At 32.5% G+C, this 14,103-nt stretch overlaps 2 protein-coding genes across 2 annotated transcripts; one reads left to right on the top strand and one right to left on the bottom strand.

The window, feature by feature from the left end:
* Positions 1-3,278: 3,278 nt before the first annotated feature.
* On the top strand, positions 3,279-5,298 carry LOC111275807 (CBS domain-containing protein CBSX5-like). The gene is made up of 2 exons (XM_022861316.2): positions 3,279-3,858; positions 4,159-5,298. Exons 1-2 carry the CDS (start codon positions 3,479-3,481, stop codon positions 5,003-5,005), a joined length of 1,227 nt encoding a protein of 408 aa, XP_022717051.2. The 5' UTR covers positions 3,279-3,478; the 3' UTR covers positions 5,006-5,298.
* Positions 5,299-8,358: 3,060 nt separating this feature from the next.
* LOC111275808 (ultraviolet-B receptor UVR8-like) lies at positions 8,359-13,946 on the bottom strand. Its single transcript, XM_022861317.2, has 6 exons — positions 13,080-13,946; positions 12,054-12,263; positions 10,731-10,841; positions 9,648-10,016; positions 9,451-9,558; positions 8,359-8,876 (listed from the first exon to the last, which is right to left on the bottom strand). Exons 1-6 carry the CDS (start codon positions 13,419-13,421, stop codon positions 8,535-8,537), a joined length of 1,482 nt encoding a protein of 493 aa, XP_022717052.2. The 5' UTR covers positions 13,422-13,946; the 3' UTR covers positions 8,359-8,534.
* Positions 13,947-14,103: the final 157 nt, after the last annotated feature.

Here is a 14,103-nt window from a genome sequence, read left to right as displayed (position 1 = left end):
AAATGAAGGGTACAAATTTATTAAATTTTCTATCACATCTTCTCATTAAACTATATTAATAAATCCAAACCTTCAATCTTGAGATTGAATTATATTGTTTAATAAAGATAAACAAAACAAAAGCAAATCTAACTTTGATCAGATTGGCTTTGTCATTCCTTCGGGTGAAAGGGTAATTAGTAGGTTTAAGGGTCGAATCTCAAATTTTACACTATTTGATACTTTTTTAATGTAATATTACAAAAAAAAAATTGAAAATTAAAAAAAAACCATTTTCAGTCTTACTTAAAAAAAAATATCTGAGAGATAGAAGGCATGAAGATTGAAGATCTTTACCAAAAAAAAAAAAAAATGATGGTCATGGATGACCATATGTACCTTTGAGGAAGGAAGTTATCGTTTTGTGAATTGATTTCATTCATCTTGTACTCCATAATTGTTTTGTTTCTTACTGAAAAAAAAGATTGGAATTTTCCTTTTTGAAATTTGAAAATTACATAGAAAAATATCTTTGGTGATATAATTAAGAAATATGCTAATTAAAATTCATCTATTAATACCCACACAAATATTAATTGGAATTACTTGTTACAATTATATGCCACCCAAATGTAACAAGGACAAAATCAGATTAGAGGCCTAAATCAATTTGAATGGTCAATTTCACAATAAAAAAGTGAAAAGATTGATGAGTAATTTGCTAAGAGATAGAATAGATAATGTTTAACTTGTAGCTTTCATTTGAGGCATTCACTGTTCTTTGGAATTGGCATTTTATCTAACTTTAATTACTAAAATTGGAACAGAATATAAAATAAATTACAATGTTTCAAATTAAATTTTTTATCTACTCTAGTTGAAACTTTTTTTTTCCTCTTTCCCTATCTCCCTATATCCTAATTAGAGAATATTTTTGTTTTTTTTTATTTTACTTTTTTTGAAAACCAACTTTCATCATATTAATTTTGAATATTTGTTTACTTTAAGCCCAAGATCTCTCAATATTATTTAAAAAATGGCTTAAAAATATGAATTTAAATTTCTTTATTTATACCATAAAATTCTCTCTAATTCCAAATATACTATATGACATTGGACTATTACATTTTTATTATAAAAAATGTTTTATTTCTTTTTCTTGGTCCCACTATTTTTCTTCTTTCTCTTTGTTCTTTTTTGAAAAACTATGATGCCTAAGGAAAACCCTAGCAAAAATGTTAATCACATTTAAATTTAGCCTTTTTTGTACAAGAAGTCAAAGCCTCAATCATAATAATTAATCACTGCCACCACATTACAATTTAAAAAAAAAAAATCTGTTTTGTGTATGAGCCTTCTTAACTATAAACTTATCTCATAAACTAAATTTTTTATCTGATATGACTTGAAAACAAAATTTTACTGCTAAAGTACTACATGACACAAATACCTAATTAAAGTATGCCTAATAAATTTGGAAAAAGCCATAAATCAAATTCATATTCTTATGTTTCGTTTTTATATTTCAATTCAATCACACTTTTTTATTTTTAGCTTGAAATAGAAACTGACTTACTCTTCCTTTTTTCAATTAGGAAAACTTTCATAAATTAAGAATGGAATGATGGTGCAATAACAACAAGACCCATGCATAAAATTGGTATAAACAAAATTATAAGAAGAAAAAAAAATTGTTTATTCAATTATGTAGAGTTATAATTGATAACTCTTTGTAAGTGAGTACTTTTATTGAGAAGAAATTAGGTTGCTGCATTTTAAGTTTAGATACAAGATTAGTAATTATGTAAATTGATTATGAAACAATATCTAGAGAGTTTTATGATGATACCTATAAAGCTTAATGGTGAAATCAAACCAAAGTTATAACTAATTTATTTGGTAACAAATTTTTGATATGGTTGTATCAAGAATTTTAAATTAAAATTTATTTTTCACTAGAGATTAGATATTTATGAAAAAAAATAAATTGACAATGTTAGTTCCATGGTTAAAGAGAAGAATTCTCTTTTCCTTTCAATCATGTAAAATATTTCGAGAATAAAATTTCAAATGTGATAAATCAACATGAAAAAAATGGTCAAAAGATCATTTGCAGATACCCTTAACAATATTAAAAAAAATTATAAAACAAAATGAGAGAACTACTTTTCATTCATTGTATAATTCAATTATACTAATATATAAAACATCATAAAAAACAATAAGTGAAGATGATAAAGCCCTACATTGCAAGAACTTATCCGATGTCCTAAAGCAAAGAATTACCGTAATAAACCTACCCTGCGCTAGTCAACAATAGCATAATCTATTGATAAAATTTAAAATGTTAATTTTAATGATAATAATTTAAATTCTAACATCTTCTAAATAAATAGAAAAAACTTACTTTGCACTATAAACTATAAGGTATAATTTCAAAATTTTGGGTAATATTTGGTATGGGATAATCACTCAAAAAATTATAGTAATTTACACATGATCATTAAAGTATCGTGTTTAATAATCACTTAGTAATAGTATATGACAGTGATCTTAAATCATCAAGAGTGATTAAATTATTATTTTATAGGATGATCTAATTTTCATCTAAAAAGATAAAAAATTTTTATGACAAAAAATGAAGTAGTATATAAAACTAATAATAGTTAATATTATTCATTTAATATGTAAATTAAAAATTTACTTCTTATTAATAATTTATATTATAAATTTTGTATCCTCAAATTAATATTTACTATAACAAGTTCAAAAATATTTTATATGATTTTTTAAAATTTTATTTAAAATATAATCTTTTGATTTTAATATATTAGTTTCATTTTCTAATTTAAATTTTTTTTACATAATTTATACTATAAAAAATTAGTTTGTTATCAATAAAAATATTTTTAATTTAATAATTTAATTATATTTATTATGAAATAAATAAAATATTATTAATAATTTATATAAAAATTATTATCTTTAAATAACACAAAAATTATTAACTTCTATAACTATTATAATATGTATAATTATTTTAATATTTTTAAATAAAATAATTTTTAATTTTTAATAATATTAAATATAATAATTTTTAATCAAATAAAATGATTTTAATTTACAAATGATAAAATTATTTTAATAATGAAATCATTTTGGTGATTAAATAATTACATATGATTTCCAAAATGATAAAAATCATTTTCTAGACGAAGTCTTAAAACGCTGTGAAACACAACTAGACGGCTTATCTGTAATCTTAAATATTCAATCAAGTTCACATTGTAACATGGAGCCCACAATTTTTTATGGCCCTTTGGTACCATGTACCGTACCCTCTTCCCTTCATTTTCCAAGCAATGCCGGCACCTCTCATATAAATACCCCCAATTCTTCAAGTTCTCCATCTGTCTTCAAGAACACAAAAAAAAAAAAAAAATCAGAAAAATATTTTTTCCTCCCCTTTTTCACTCACTCAAATTTCCATAGCTTTTGCATGGCAGTGGGGTTATTGTCGCATGAGTTATCTGACCTCTGTCTTGGTAAGCCAGCGCTGAGGTCACTGTCTATAACATCCACCATTGCTGAGGCCCTTGAGGTCTTGAAAACCTCTGATGATAACTTTGTTAGTGTCTGGAGTTGTGACCATAAATCTAAAACTAGTTTAGGGTTTGAATCAGCTGCTGGTTTTTCTGATGATTATGGCGATGATGATGATGAGTGTAGATGTGTAGGCAAAGTTTGCATGGTGGATGTGATTTGCTATCTTTGCAAAGATGAAAATTTGGTGTCTCCTTCTGTTGCTTTGAAGGAGCCTGTTTCTGTGCTTTTACCTAAGATTCCTGGCCTTGTTATGCATGTGGAACCATCTTGCAGGTACAGATAATCGAAATGTTTGGATTCTTCTTTTGAGTTATAAATTAGTCTGTTGTTTTTCTGGATTTTTCTTCACTTCTTTCAATGTTTTGGCTAAATGGGTTGTTTTTACATTTCACAGTTTTTGTTTTATCTTTGGGAGTTTTCAAAAATCAAGAAAAACAAATTTTTTTGTCAGACTGCAGATTAATGGTCCCAGTTCTAGTCTCTCTTCATTGAAATTTTGTTAATTAAATATAAAATCAATGAGAATTTTGATATAATTTCAAGTAATTAATCATAATTGTTCTGTTTTTTAAGCTTGTTAGAAGCAATTGATCTTATACTCCAAGGAGCTCAAAACCTTGTGGTACCAATCAAAACCAAGCTCAGCAACAAGAGAAAACAATACCAGAAGCCTTCACCAACTGTTACTATCCACAAAGGCCGTGAATTCTGCTGGCTAACTCAAGAAGATGTGATCAGATTCCTACTCAGCTCTATTGGCCTATTTTCACCAATCCCTGCCTTCTCCATTGACAATTTTGGCATCATTACTCCTGAAATCCTCACCATTGAGTACCACTCCCCTGCCTCTGCAGCCATAGGAGCCATTTCTCGTGCCCTGGTGGACCAAACTTCGGTGGCTGTTGTTGATAGTGAAGGAACTTTGATTGGAGAAATTTCTCCCTTCAACTTGGCCTGCTGCGACGAGACAGTCGCCGCAGCACTCAAGACCTTGTCATCTGGGGATTTAATGGCCTACATTGACTGCGGAGGTCCCCCAGAAGACCTTGTCCGGGTTGTATCAGCAAGGTTGAAGGAGAGAAACTTGAATGGAATGCTGGAACATTTCACAATGTCTATGTCTTCCTGTGGATTCTCATCTGCATCTTCATCTGATGAGGAATCCATGACAACTCCAATGTCACCATTGCCAAGGTCAGGAAGGCATAGTAAGTCAATGAGTTATTCAGCCAGGATGGTGAGAAGAGCTGAGGCAATTGTTTGCCATCCCAAGAGTTCACTAATTGCAGTGATGATCCAAGCAATTGCTCACAGGGTGAACTATGTTTGGGTTATTGAGGATGATTGTAGCTTGGTTGGAATTGTCACATTTACTGACATGTTAAAAGTTTTCAGGGAACATATGGAAACCATGGCCTGACAAGATGAGAAGCTTTTGTTTAAAAGTTTTTGCTAATCATCTGCTAGGCTTTGTTGATGCTAACAATGCTTAGAAAGCTGAGGCTGGTAGAGGAAGAATAAAAAATTTGGGAAAGTTGTGTGAATATGGAACATTTTCTTTCTTATTTTGTTTTCTTCTGTCATTTGACATGAGAAGTTTGGTATCTGATTGTATGAATTTGCAAGCCTTCTTTATATTTTCTTTCCTATCTTATCCTGTCTTTTAATTGAAGATTATGTGAAAAAAAGCGGATGATCTCCGCCTTTCTTTCATGATTCTGATTATAAGATTCTTCTCGTGCGCCGAATGCTTAATTTTAATGATCAGCTTCAATCTTGATAATCTCAAATATAAAAACAAAAATCTTCTCGTGTGTTTGAAAGGTAGTTCTTGTAGGTCAATGATCTTAAGGAATTGAAAACCAGCTAGTTGAAAAAAGTGAACCATAACATGTGGACACAAATGCAAATGGACTTGTTTATCAGTTTCACATCTTAAAGACTTGGTGGGGGAGCTATTTCAATTCTTCATGATGACAGCTCATGATCTTGCCTGCAGTTACAAAAGTATGTATATGAATATATCAACTGACCTCACACTTTAAGAAGCAGCTTGAGCTTGCAGATTGTGGGCATGGCATGGATTCAGTTTAAACTTCAAAGTTCAAACAGCTGAGATATGTCAAAGTTTTTCCAAGCAGTGTTTTGATGGCAGGAAAGTGGAAAAGGGCATATCCCATTAAATTGTGGGGCTGGCATTTGTAGCAGAAGAGGAGATCCAAATAAAGCTTTTTAATGATGAAAGTTTCCCACCAGCCATTGGTTGTGCTAGTTCAGATCCAACCTGTTAATCAAAAGCTCAAAAAAGAGAAGATATGTAGGGTAATCTCTTTTTTTGATCTTATCAGTATAATATTTTGGCACCAACCAATACAAAGTCAGCACAATTTGATTATTTTTTGTTGTTTCAACCAGTATTATATTTACTAGTATCATATGTTGGTACCAACCAAAACTTCATATAATTTGATTAATTCTTGTTCTTTCTACTAGCATTATTTTAACCATTATTGAATTTGATCATAGCTGGAATTTCGCATTTGATATACGCGGAACTAATACAGTGAGTTTTCAGTTTCACATATTAAAAAAAAAAGTTTGGGGAGGGAGAAAATAATTCAACTCAAAAATATTCAACCTAAAATAAATCCATACCCTTCCCGATCCTCCAAATTACCAGTTCTAGAGATTTTGAATAATTCTTCAGGATTTTCACCTTTCTGAATAGAATTTTTTTTAGCAAAATAAGTTTCAAAAGTGGATCGGCTAGACAAGATTTTTGTAGTTGTAGAATTGTAGTTTGAGTAATATATATTACATTAGTTTTTGGTTTGTGCACGATACACTTATAATTTTTATTTTTAAAAATTTATTTTAATAAATAATTTTTTATATTATGAGAATAATGATAAATATTAATAATTTAATTTTAATTTTAATATAATATAAATAAAATTTGATAACTTTTTTATATAATTTTGATTTTGATAACTTTTGATACTAATTTGGTAATTTATATATAATTTTGGTAATTATTGATAGAATTTTGATAATTTCTTCATATAATTTTAGTAATTAATTTTTTAATAATTTATGATATATTTTTAATAATCACTGATAAAATTTGTATCCTTAATTTTCTTTTTATATAATAAAACTATTGAATCTTATTGACAGCTGCTTTCCTTGGAATCTCATTTATCTGGTTGAAGGCTTAGGTGTAATCTTGTACGTTTTATGGTCGTCCTAGCGGAAAGCAGGTGACTGATCACAATATAAAGAAAGAATACAATTTCTCTTTTCAGGTTCCAGATACTATACTTGATAATACCAAAAAGATAGAATCTTTGCTTCCTCATTGAAGAATCTGTGAACCATTGGAAACCTAAAATTCTGGATATGGCCTGGAGGAACAAACTGTGTAGTATACATATGGATCAACTGAAATCGGGGGAAAAAAGCTAGCAAATGATAATTCCTCTGTTACTAGAAACTTGGATTGGTTGAAAATTTATCGAGATTTTGAGTTTGAATCTTGACACTAACCTAGGTGAGGTAGGTAAATGAGGTAAGAAAGGGTTATCAGTTATGTTAAAATTTGTTACAGTTCTTAAGGTTCATCAATTAGAAAGAATTTTGACTTGATCACATTTTATATCAGTTTCAAGCTGTGCAAATAGGTGAGAGCCTTTCACAAAGTGGGAAAAGCTGCTGCATATTTTTAGATTTGTTTAATCTTGGAAATGACCTGCATTCGAAGTTGTCTTAAGGTCAGATTTTGCAAGATGTGAATGACAATAACAATCGCCTTCCAACTACTAGATAGGCCAGATTGTGAATACCTTTCCTTCCTATCTGCCCCAATGCTATTTGAGAAGAGAAAAAATGTCAAATTCAAACCTAAATGCTCCACTTTCTGATCGAAACAGCATCCTATGTATAGTTTCCACCTATTATCTCAGTATTTTTGTCTTCTCTGTATATCCCTAATCAGGCAAATGACTAATTTAAATGAGGACTGGAAAATGGAAATTGTGTGAAGAAAATGGTAGTGCTATATCTTGCAAATCCAGTCTCATCATCCAGCTGGTGGTTTTTTATTTTATAGAAATATAGAAATGTGAAAAGGATGGCTAACAGAAATACCTAAGGATGAATCAAACTAACCCTTCCCTGATCTGAGTTAGAGTCATGCAAAGCCAAGTTTTGTTCACCAGATTTGGAATTTATATTAAACCTGGTTAACTACCTCTGTCTCCTTCAATAATTTTCCAGGAAATTTGTGTGCGTATATGCAGAAACGAAGGCCCGAGTGATACACAGAGAGAAAGATGGAAGCTGAAGAAATACATTATACGTGATTCAAGCCACCTGGTCTTGGATCAAACTTCACGTGAATATAGACTTGAAAATGTAATTGAATAGAAATGTAACTTGGCTAACAACTGAGCACGTTTTGATTTCATTCGGAAAGTTCACATTAAAGTTTATCCGTTAATAGCTTTTCCAGGATGTGTTTTATTGTGCTACTCAGATTTGGAGCTTCAAGTTTATCATTTAGTTGAACTTCAACTACTGAGGCAGAGAAATCTTTTGCCCAATATGAAGTAGCAATTCAACCCTGAGACATAGGGATTTGACTATCAACCAGGTCCAAGGATCACAAATGAACGAGGTTTTTTTTTAAATGTTTTTGGGGAGAATCCACCCAAGGCATGGTAAAGAGTAAAGACCGATTGATTGTTTTGCAAAATAATCGATGAAAGCAGGGGAAAAAAGCAACATCAGGAGCTACATATTCAACTTTCTAAAATACAACAATTAGTATCCAGCATGCACAGCTACGATACGTGTAATTCTACAAAGTTTTAATGAGGGGGAAAAACAGTGTTTCACCTCTCAGAATATAACACAAACCTGCACAAAAGCAGATGATAGTTCAATGCATTTCATCTGCTTTCTGAAAGAAGATTTGTTTTTTCTTCCATTTCCGGAATAAAAATCTCTGTAGGTTCAAGGCAACCTCTCAATGTGTCATGGCCAAGTTGTGCTCGCTCATTGTCCCCGAATCCTAACATCCTCCCCTGGTGAGTTACCACCACAGTGTGGTACAGACCTGTGCTAATCTGAGAAACACGGTGACCTTTCAAGCTATCAAGGATTCTAGGTCTCATAACTTTATCAGATACGCTCCTGTCTGGAAATCCCAGGCTCCCAAATCCCATCCACCCAAAGCCATAGACAGAAGCGCCATCAACCAGAACAAATGTTTTCCTCTTTCTTGCACAAACCTACACCAAACAGTAACCATAGTCATTCAATCATGGATGCCAAGCATGTCATTTAATTGAACAAAATCAACCGGATTCTTCTCATGGACAAGGATAGTAATGAAAACAGATACATGCACAGTGGAGGCTAGACATGACAAGCATCCATGTCAACTTCAATATACTTATGGTTATAGGCATGTCAGCAAACTTTGATATGCATTTACAAATTACATATTGAAGCACATTAAAGTCCAATTCATGAATTCATTAAGAGGATGGTGTGCTCCAAAAGCAATACAATAGTGAACCAGCTAGGCAGGTGAGCCAGCTTGATGTGTGCTAATAATGAAGCTTCATAGGTGGTAAGGAGAAGGCCTCACAGTTTCCAAAACTCTACGAGTTTCAATGTAGATCCAAGACACAGTTAAATGACTGAATCTTAAAACCCGTCAACAATAAAAAGGAAAAAAAAATGGGTAGTATGAAGAGTTCAATATAGGTCTTCCGCACAACTAGAGTTAGATATTGCATTTTCTGATTCACTCAAACATATTACCACTTCAGAAATGTTATAATGATGGATGAAACTAACCTGAACAGCAAGCTGACTCTTAAGGATGATCAAGTGTTCTGGAAGAGTTTTATCGATCTCATCTCCATGGCCCAATGCACCACAATAACCTTTTCCCCAGGTATATACCTACAATCAGCTTAGAAAATTGTGAAACCACAAAAAAAAAAAAGGCATAATCAACAACCACAAAGTTCAACTCAAATGCAGTGACTCACGTATCCACTGGAATCAAGTGCCACAACATGCTCGTCACCAGCAGAGACACGAAGAACATGAATACTTTTTCTCTTAAATGTCTGGATTGCACGTGGCTGGAACTCATTTTGCTGCTCCCCATGGCCAAGGCAAAAATTAGAACCAGAACCAAAAGAGTAAACCACTCCATTGTCAGTTACAGCTAAAACATAGCTTGGGCCAGCAGCAATTTGAACTACAGAGCCAACCCCCCCAAGCAGTTCAACCATTTTGGGGTTTGGTCGGTCTTGAGTGTCTCCATGACCCAGCTGGCCATGTGTGTTAGTTCCACATGTATATACACGGCCTTGTCTTGTAAGGAACACAGTAAAATTCAGTCCAGCAGCTACCTGAAACAAGTTCAACCTTTCTAATATTAGATAAGAACAAATTTCGGAAGAAAACAGGTACCTGCAAAGTGACTTGAAATTTTCAAAACCATGATTGCAAAGAAGAAGAAGCAACTTACTAATTCTTGCCAGTTGCCACAACAAAAGTAACAGTATATCTTCAAATCAACCATTCAGATTATATTAAGGACGCTTTATTGCAAAAATGCTTTCTGCTCAGACCTTAAACATTAAATTAAGTCTTAATCTATCAAAGACAACTTGGCTTTTGAGGGCTTAAACCTCGCTCACCAGCAAGCTTAAACTGCAGTTTGCGCAAAATACTGCATATTGACTTCTGAACTACATGCTATGAACTACATGCAAGTGTAATGCATCTTGTTTGTTAGGTTTCATGACAATCATCAACCTAGCAAGCTAAATAGTTATAGTGATGACAGAAAGCAGCTTCGCCGGAACAAAACCATAAGCCAATCATTCTGAACAATTTAACTGCATCTGCTTCTCAAATAACACAGGGAAAATAAGGAAGATAAAAGAACATCAATGACAGAAGTGACAATAAGTACAACCAGTACAAATAAGATATTAACATAAATATATAAAGAAGTTAAAGATCTGCTTATAGGACAACGTAGAGAACAAACTGCTGCCACTCTCAAGTAAAACTATTATTAACATGTTACACCATAACGAGGGTTATATGCAGTCTACCTGTTTACAAGGAATTCCCTTCATTGCTTCAACAAGCCTTGGTCTGAAAACAGGGCGGCTTGTATCTCTGTGGCCACAACAAAATGATGAATTGTCTCCACATGTGAAAACCTGCATAAGTAATTGGTGACGCAATATGAATATTGCAACTACTTGATACCTGATCACATATGTATTTCATTGTTGACAAACTGTAAAATATGCATGCATCCACAAATTGTAACCGCAAAGAAATTTGGGTGTATAACATATAACATTACCCAAAAAAATACAACCTTATATACATCAAATGCAATGATCACAAAGCATGTTCAAAGATGAGAAAACATGTTTACAGGGCTGTATAACAATCAAGCAACACGATCTTGTTTCATGCCAAGATTGATTAGAACTCACCTGTGCTAATTCAACAAAGCATGAACTTTGGCTGAAGTGTGCCAATTTCAAACTTTTCACCTGAACAAATCAACTTCAACCAAAGGCCTGCTCAACTAATTGATCATCAGAGCCAGCAATGCAAGCTCATAGATGGCCATCCATACTAACACAGCCATTATATAACCAACTCAGACTAGTAAATATATATAATATGCTTTCTAGCCTAGATTCAGCTCACTTCTACCCTGAATTTAATTATGAAGGCCATAAAGAGGTTGTTACCATTAAAAATCCTTCCCCCTCAAATCCCCAAGAAAATATTCTGTAAGGTCCACATTTTCATAAATTTATTATCAAATTTTATTGAACCAAGACACTAGCAATTGATTGAGCACTTAATACACTAAAAGACTCGCCCTGTTTAATAAATAAGACCTAGAGTGATTACGTCTAGACTTCAGAAAGATGCATATCAGGTGCTCAGACTTAAGCTAAATCTCTCATTTGTTCAGTCAATGCATTAAGAACCCAAACAACCCAACTATGCAATAGAAAAGTAGGCCAACATGCTACATGGTATGTTACCTATGTATTTGCAATTGGCATTTGCTATCATGTCCATGACAAATAGTAGTTAAATAGGTATTCAATAGATGTAGCTCTAAACAGTTATCTCTGAGTATATTTGCTCAAAAGTAAAAAATGCAACCTTTCCATTAATCATATCACTGATGTTATCAGCATTCACAGTGAGGTAACATTTGACTTTTTCAAAGCCAGCTGGATCAAACATTCACAACCACAACAAACACTAACATGCATTTGAAATTACAAAGAATTGACATCACATGCTAGGGAAAGATAACATGTGGCTCCTGTACAAAATGCACCCTGAGTATGCTACTGCTAACTAAAAAACATGGCAAACTGAAATGAGCAACAAACCTCTCCAGACTGCAAAATGAATGCGGCATGATTCTGAGAAGCTGACACCTGGATCACATTACCAGGATAAGGGAAGTTAATCCTCGTAAATGCTACACATTGTGTTGTTTCAGGACCATGTCCGAGGACACCACACAAACTGGAACCACAAGAGTACACTGATGAGTTGCTAATTAGCAATGTGTGATACCTTCCAGTTGTTATCTGCATCTGGTAAACCAAACTGATAATAAGTGTTGAGTAACCAGAACTCTTTTTATAGCAGCACCTATGACAGCTGGATGCAGAAACATAAGAAAATCTAAAAATGCTGCGGACATGAAAAAAGAGATATAAACTTCAATGACAACTTTTCATCTTTTCTTCTCTAATAGGCCTAATATTTCAAATTCATCTAAATTGCTTTTGGGTTCTTGTTGCAAGCTCAAATGACACTCCTTTTCTCTTTCCTGATATTATAGAATAGTGTAACGAGCAAAAGTCATATGTTCCTCACCAAAACACTACCAGCAACCATAACACACACAATTCAGCTTGATAGAAAACTAAAAGCAAGAACATACCAGAAATAAAATTTTGTTTTTCTGCCAAAAAAATACAATAACAACTATCAAACAACCGATTGTTAAAACTGGGTAAAAATGCAACCCAACTAAATGCTCAATAATCCACCGTTAACGCAGGGTGGAATTCAGTCAAATTTCAACTTAACCATAAGTTAAGCCTTCATTTAGTTACTTACTTTATGCTATTGCCTTTTCATTACTTCAAAAATTGCTGTAAACCATGTTTGATCATTGGTTAAATCTTAATTATTCCATATAAAACTAAACCACGCATTTCCTTTTATACTCAAACATGCCAAAAAATAGCAAACCATTAAAGACCAAAAGGAATCAAAATCTAAACTAAATTCTAAACCAATTCTCAAGTTTAACATAAAAAAATTAAAGTACATAAAATTTATTAATCTTAAAGCAATTAAAATAATCAAAAGTTGATAAAAAAAAAAGAAGAAATAGTTACATTGCCTGCAGAGGTATGGACCATATCCGATGACTGCTCCACAGTCTGCAAAAACCTCAAAACTCTCTTCCAATTCCTATCACACCTTTCAAAGAGCTCCCTTTGACTGCTCCTACTCATCCCTATATATATCCCATTCGCCGTGCATAGCTGAAATGCCGCTAAATCAACCAATGACCTGAATTTCGTCGGATAAACCCCGTGACTACCTCCAAATGTTCTCGAAGTCAACTCCAACAACACTAGGTCAACGGCACTTAACCGTTTACCGGACGTTAAAATCTCCAAAATCAAATGGGATGGTAAATCCTCAATTGAAAATAACCTATTCCTTTCAGCCATTGAAACAAAATCGGTTTTTCTTTTTGTGGAATTGAAATGAAGGGAATTTAGGGTTCTGAATAAAAATTCAAATTTTGAGGCGAAATCTTAAGCAATTAAAGCAAATTATAAAGAATGCATCGGAAGGGAGGAGAGTTGAGAAACTTAATTGCGACTGATGCTTTGATTGGAAACTAATCATCAGATGGGATGGATCGGATCACTAGATCACCGTTGATTTTTGTTTTTTGCGAAGAGGAAATTTGGGATTTCTTTTTTGATCTGTGAAAAAATGGGTTTGAAACAGAGGATTATTAGAATTATATGAGTTTCAAATTGGATTAAAAATTAAAGAAAACAACGATAAAAAATCACTGAAATTCAATCACCACCGAAAGAAGAAAATTTTTTTTGCTTTTTGTAAATTATTATTAATTAAAAAAAAATGACAAACGGAAATGCAAAAGACATAAAGAGAAATATCAGTGACAACTCTCAAGCTTTTTTTTTTATCTGAAGAAAATAATGGTAGATTTAGTAAGCTCGGTCTTAAGATAACAATGTAAATGCAATCAGTCACATTTCAACATGCATATGAAAGTTTATTTAAGTGACGTGTCGGAGGGTGATTGGTTAACTGATATTAATTAGCGGATCTGCTCAAATCTATTAAAGTTTGTTCGGTGTTGCCTTGGGTCGTGGA

This window comes from Durio zibethinus, chromosome 25 (genome assembly GCF_047325235.1).
Source record: "Durio zibethinus cultivar Kanyao isolate XHJ-2024 chromosome 25, ASM4732523v1, whole genome shotgun sequence".
NCBI classification, from domain to species: Eukaryota; Viridiplantae; Streptophyta; class Magnoliopsida; order Malvales; family Malvaceae; genus Durio; species Durio zibethinus.
The sequence above is the reverse complement of the archived record's forward strand: the minus strand, read 5'-3'. Positions and strand labels throughout refer to the sequence as shown.

Bases quoted from the DNA above. Each gene is read 5' to 3' on its own strand.
- LOC111275808 (XM_022861317.2), bottom strand. From the start codon at position 13,421: ATGGCTGAAAGGAATAGGTTATTTTCAATTGAGGATTTACCATCCCAT. The intron at 10,842-12,053 runs GTTTGTTGCTCA...TTACTTATGCAG, and splicing joins TCATTTTGCAGTCTGGAGAG to GTTTTCACATGTGGAGACAA. The intron at 8,877-9,450 runs GTTAGTTTCATC...TGTTTGGTGTAG, and splicing joins AGAGTCAGCTTGCTGTTCAG to GTTTGTGCAAGAAAGAGGAA.
- LOC111275807 (XM_022861316.2), top strand. From the start codon at position 3,479: ATGGCAGTGGGGTTATTGTCGCATGAGTTATCTGACCTCTGTCTTGGT. The intron at 3,859-4,158 runs GTACAGATAATC...CTGTTTTTTAAG, and splicing joins CATGTGGAACCATCTTGCAG to CTTGTTAGAAGCAATTGATC.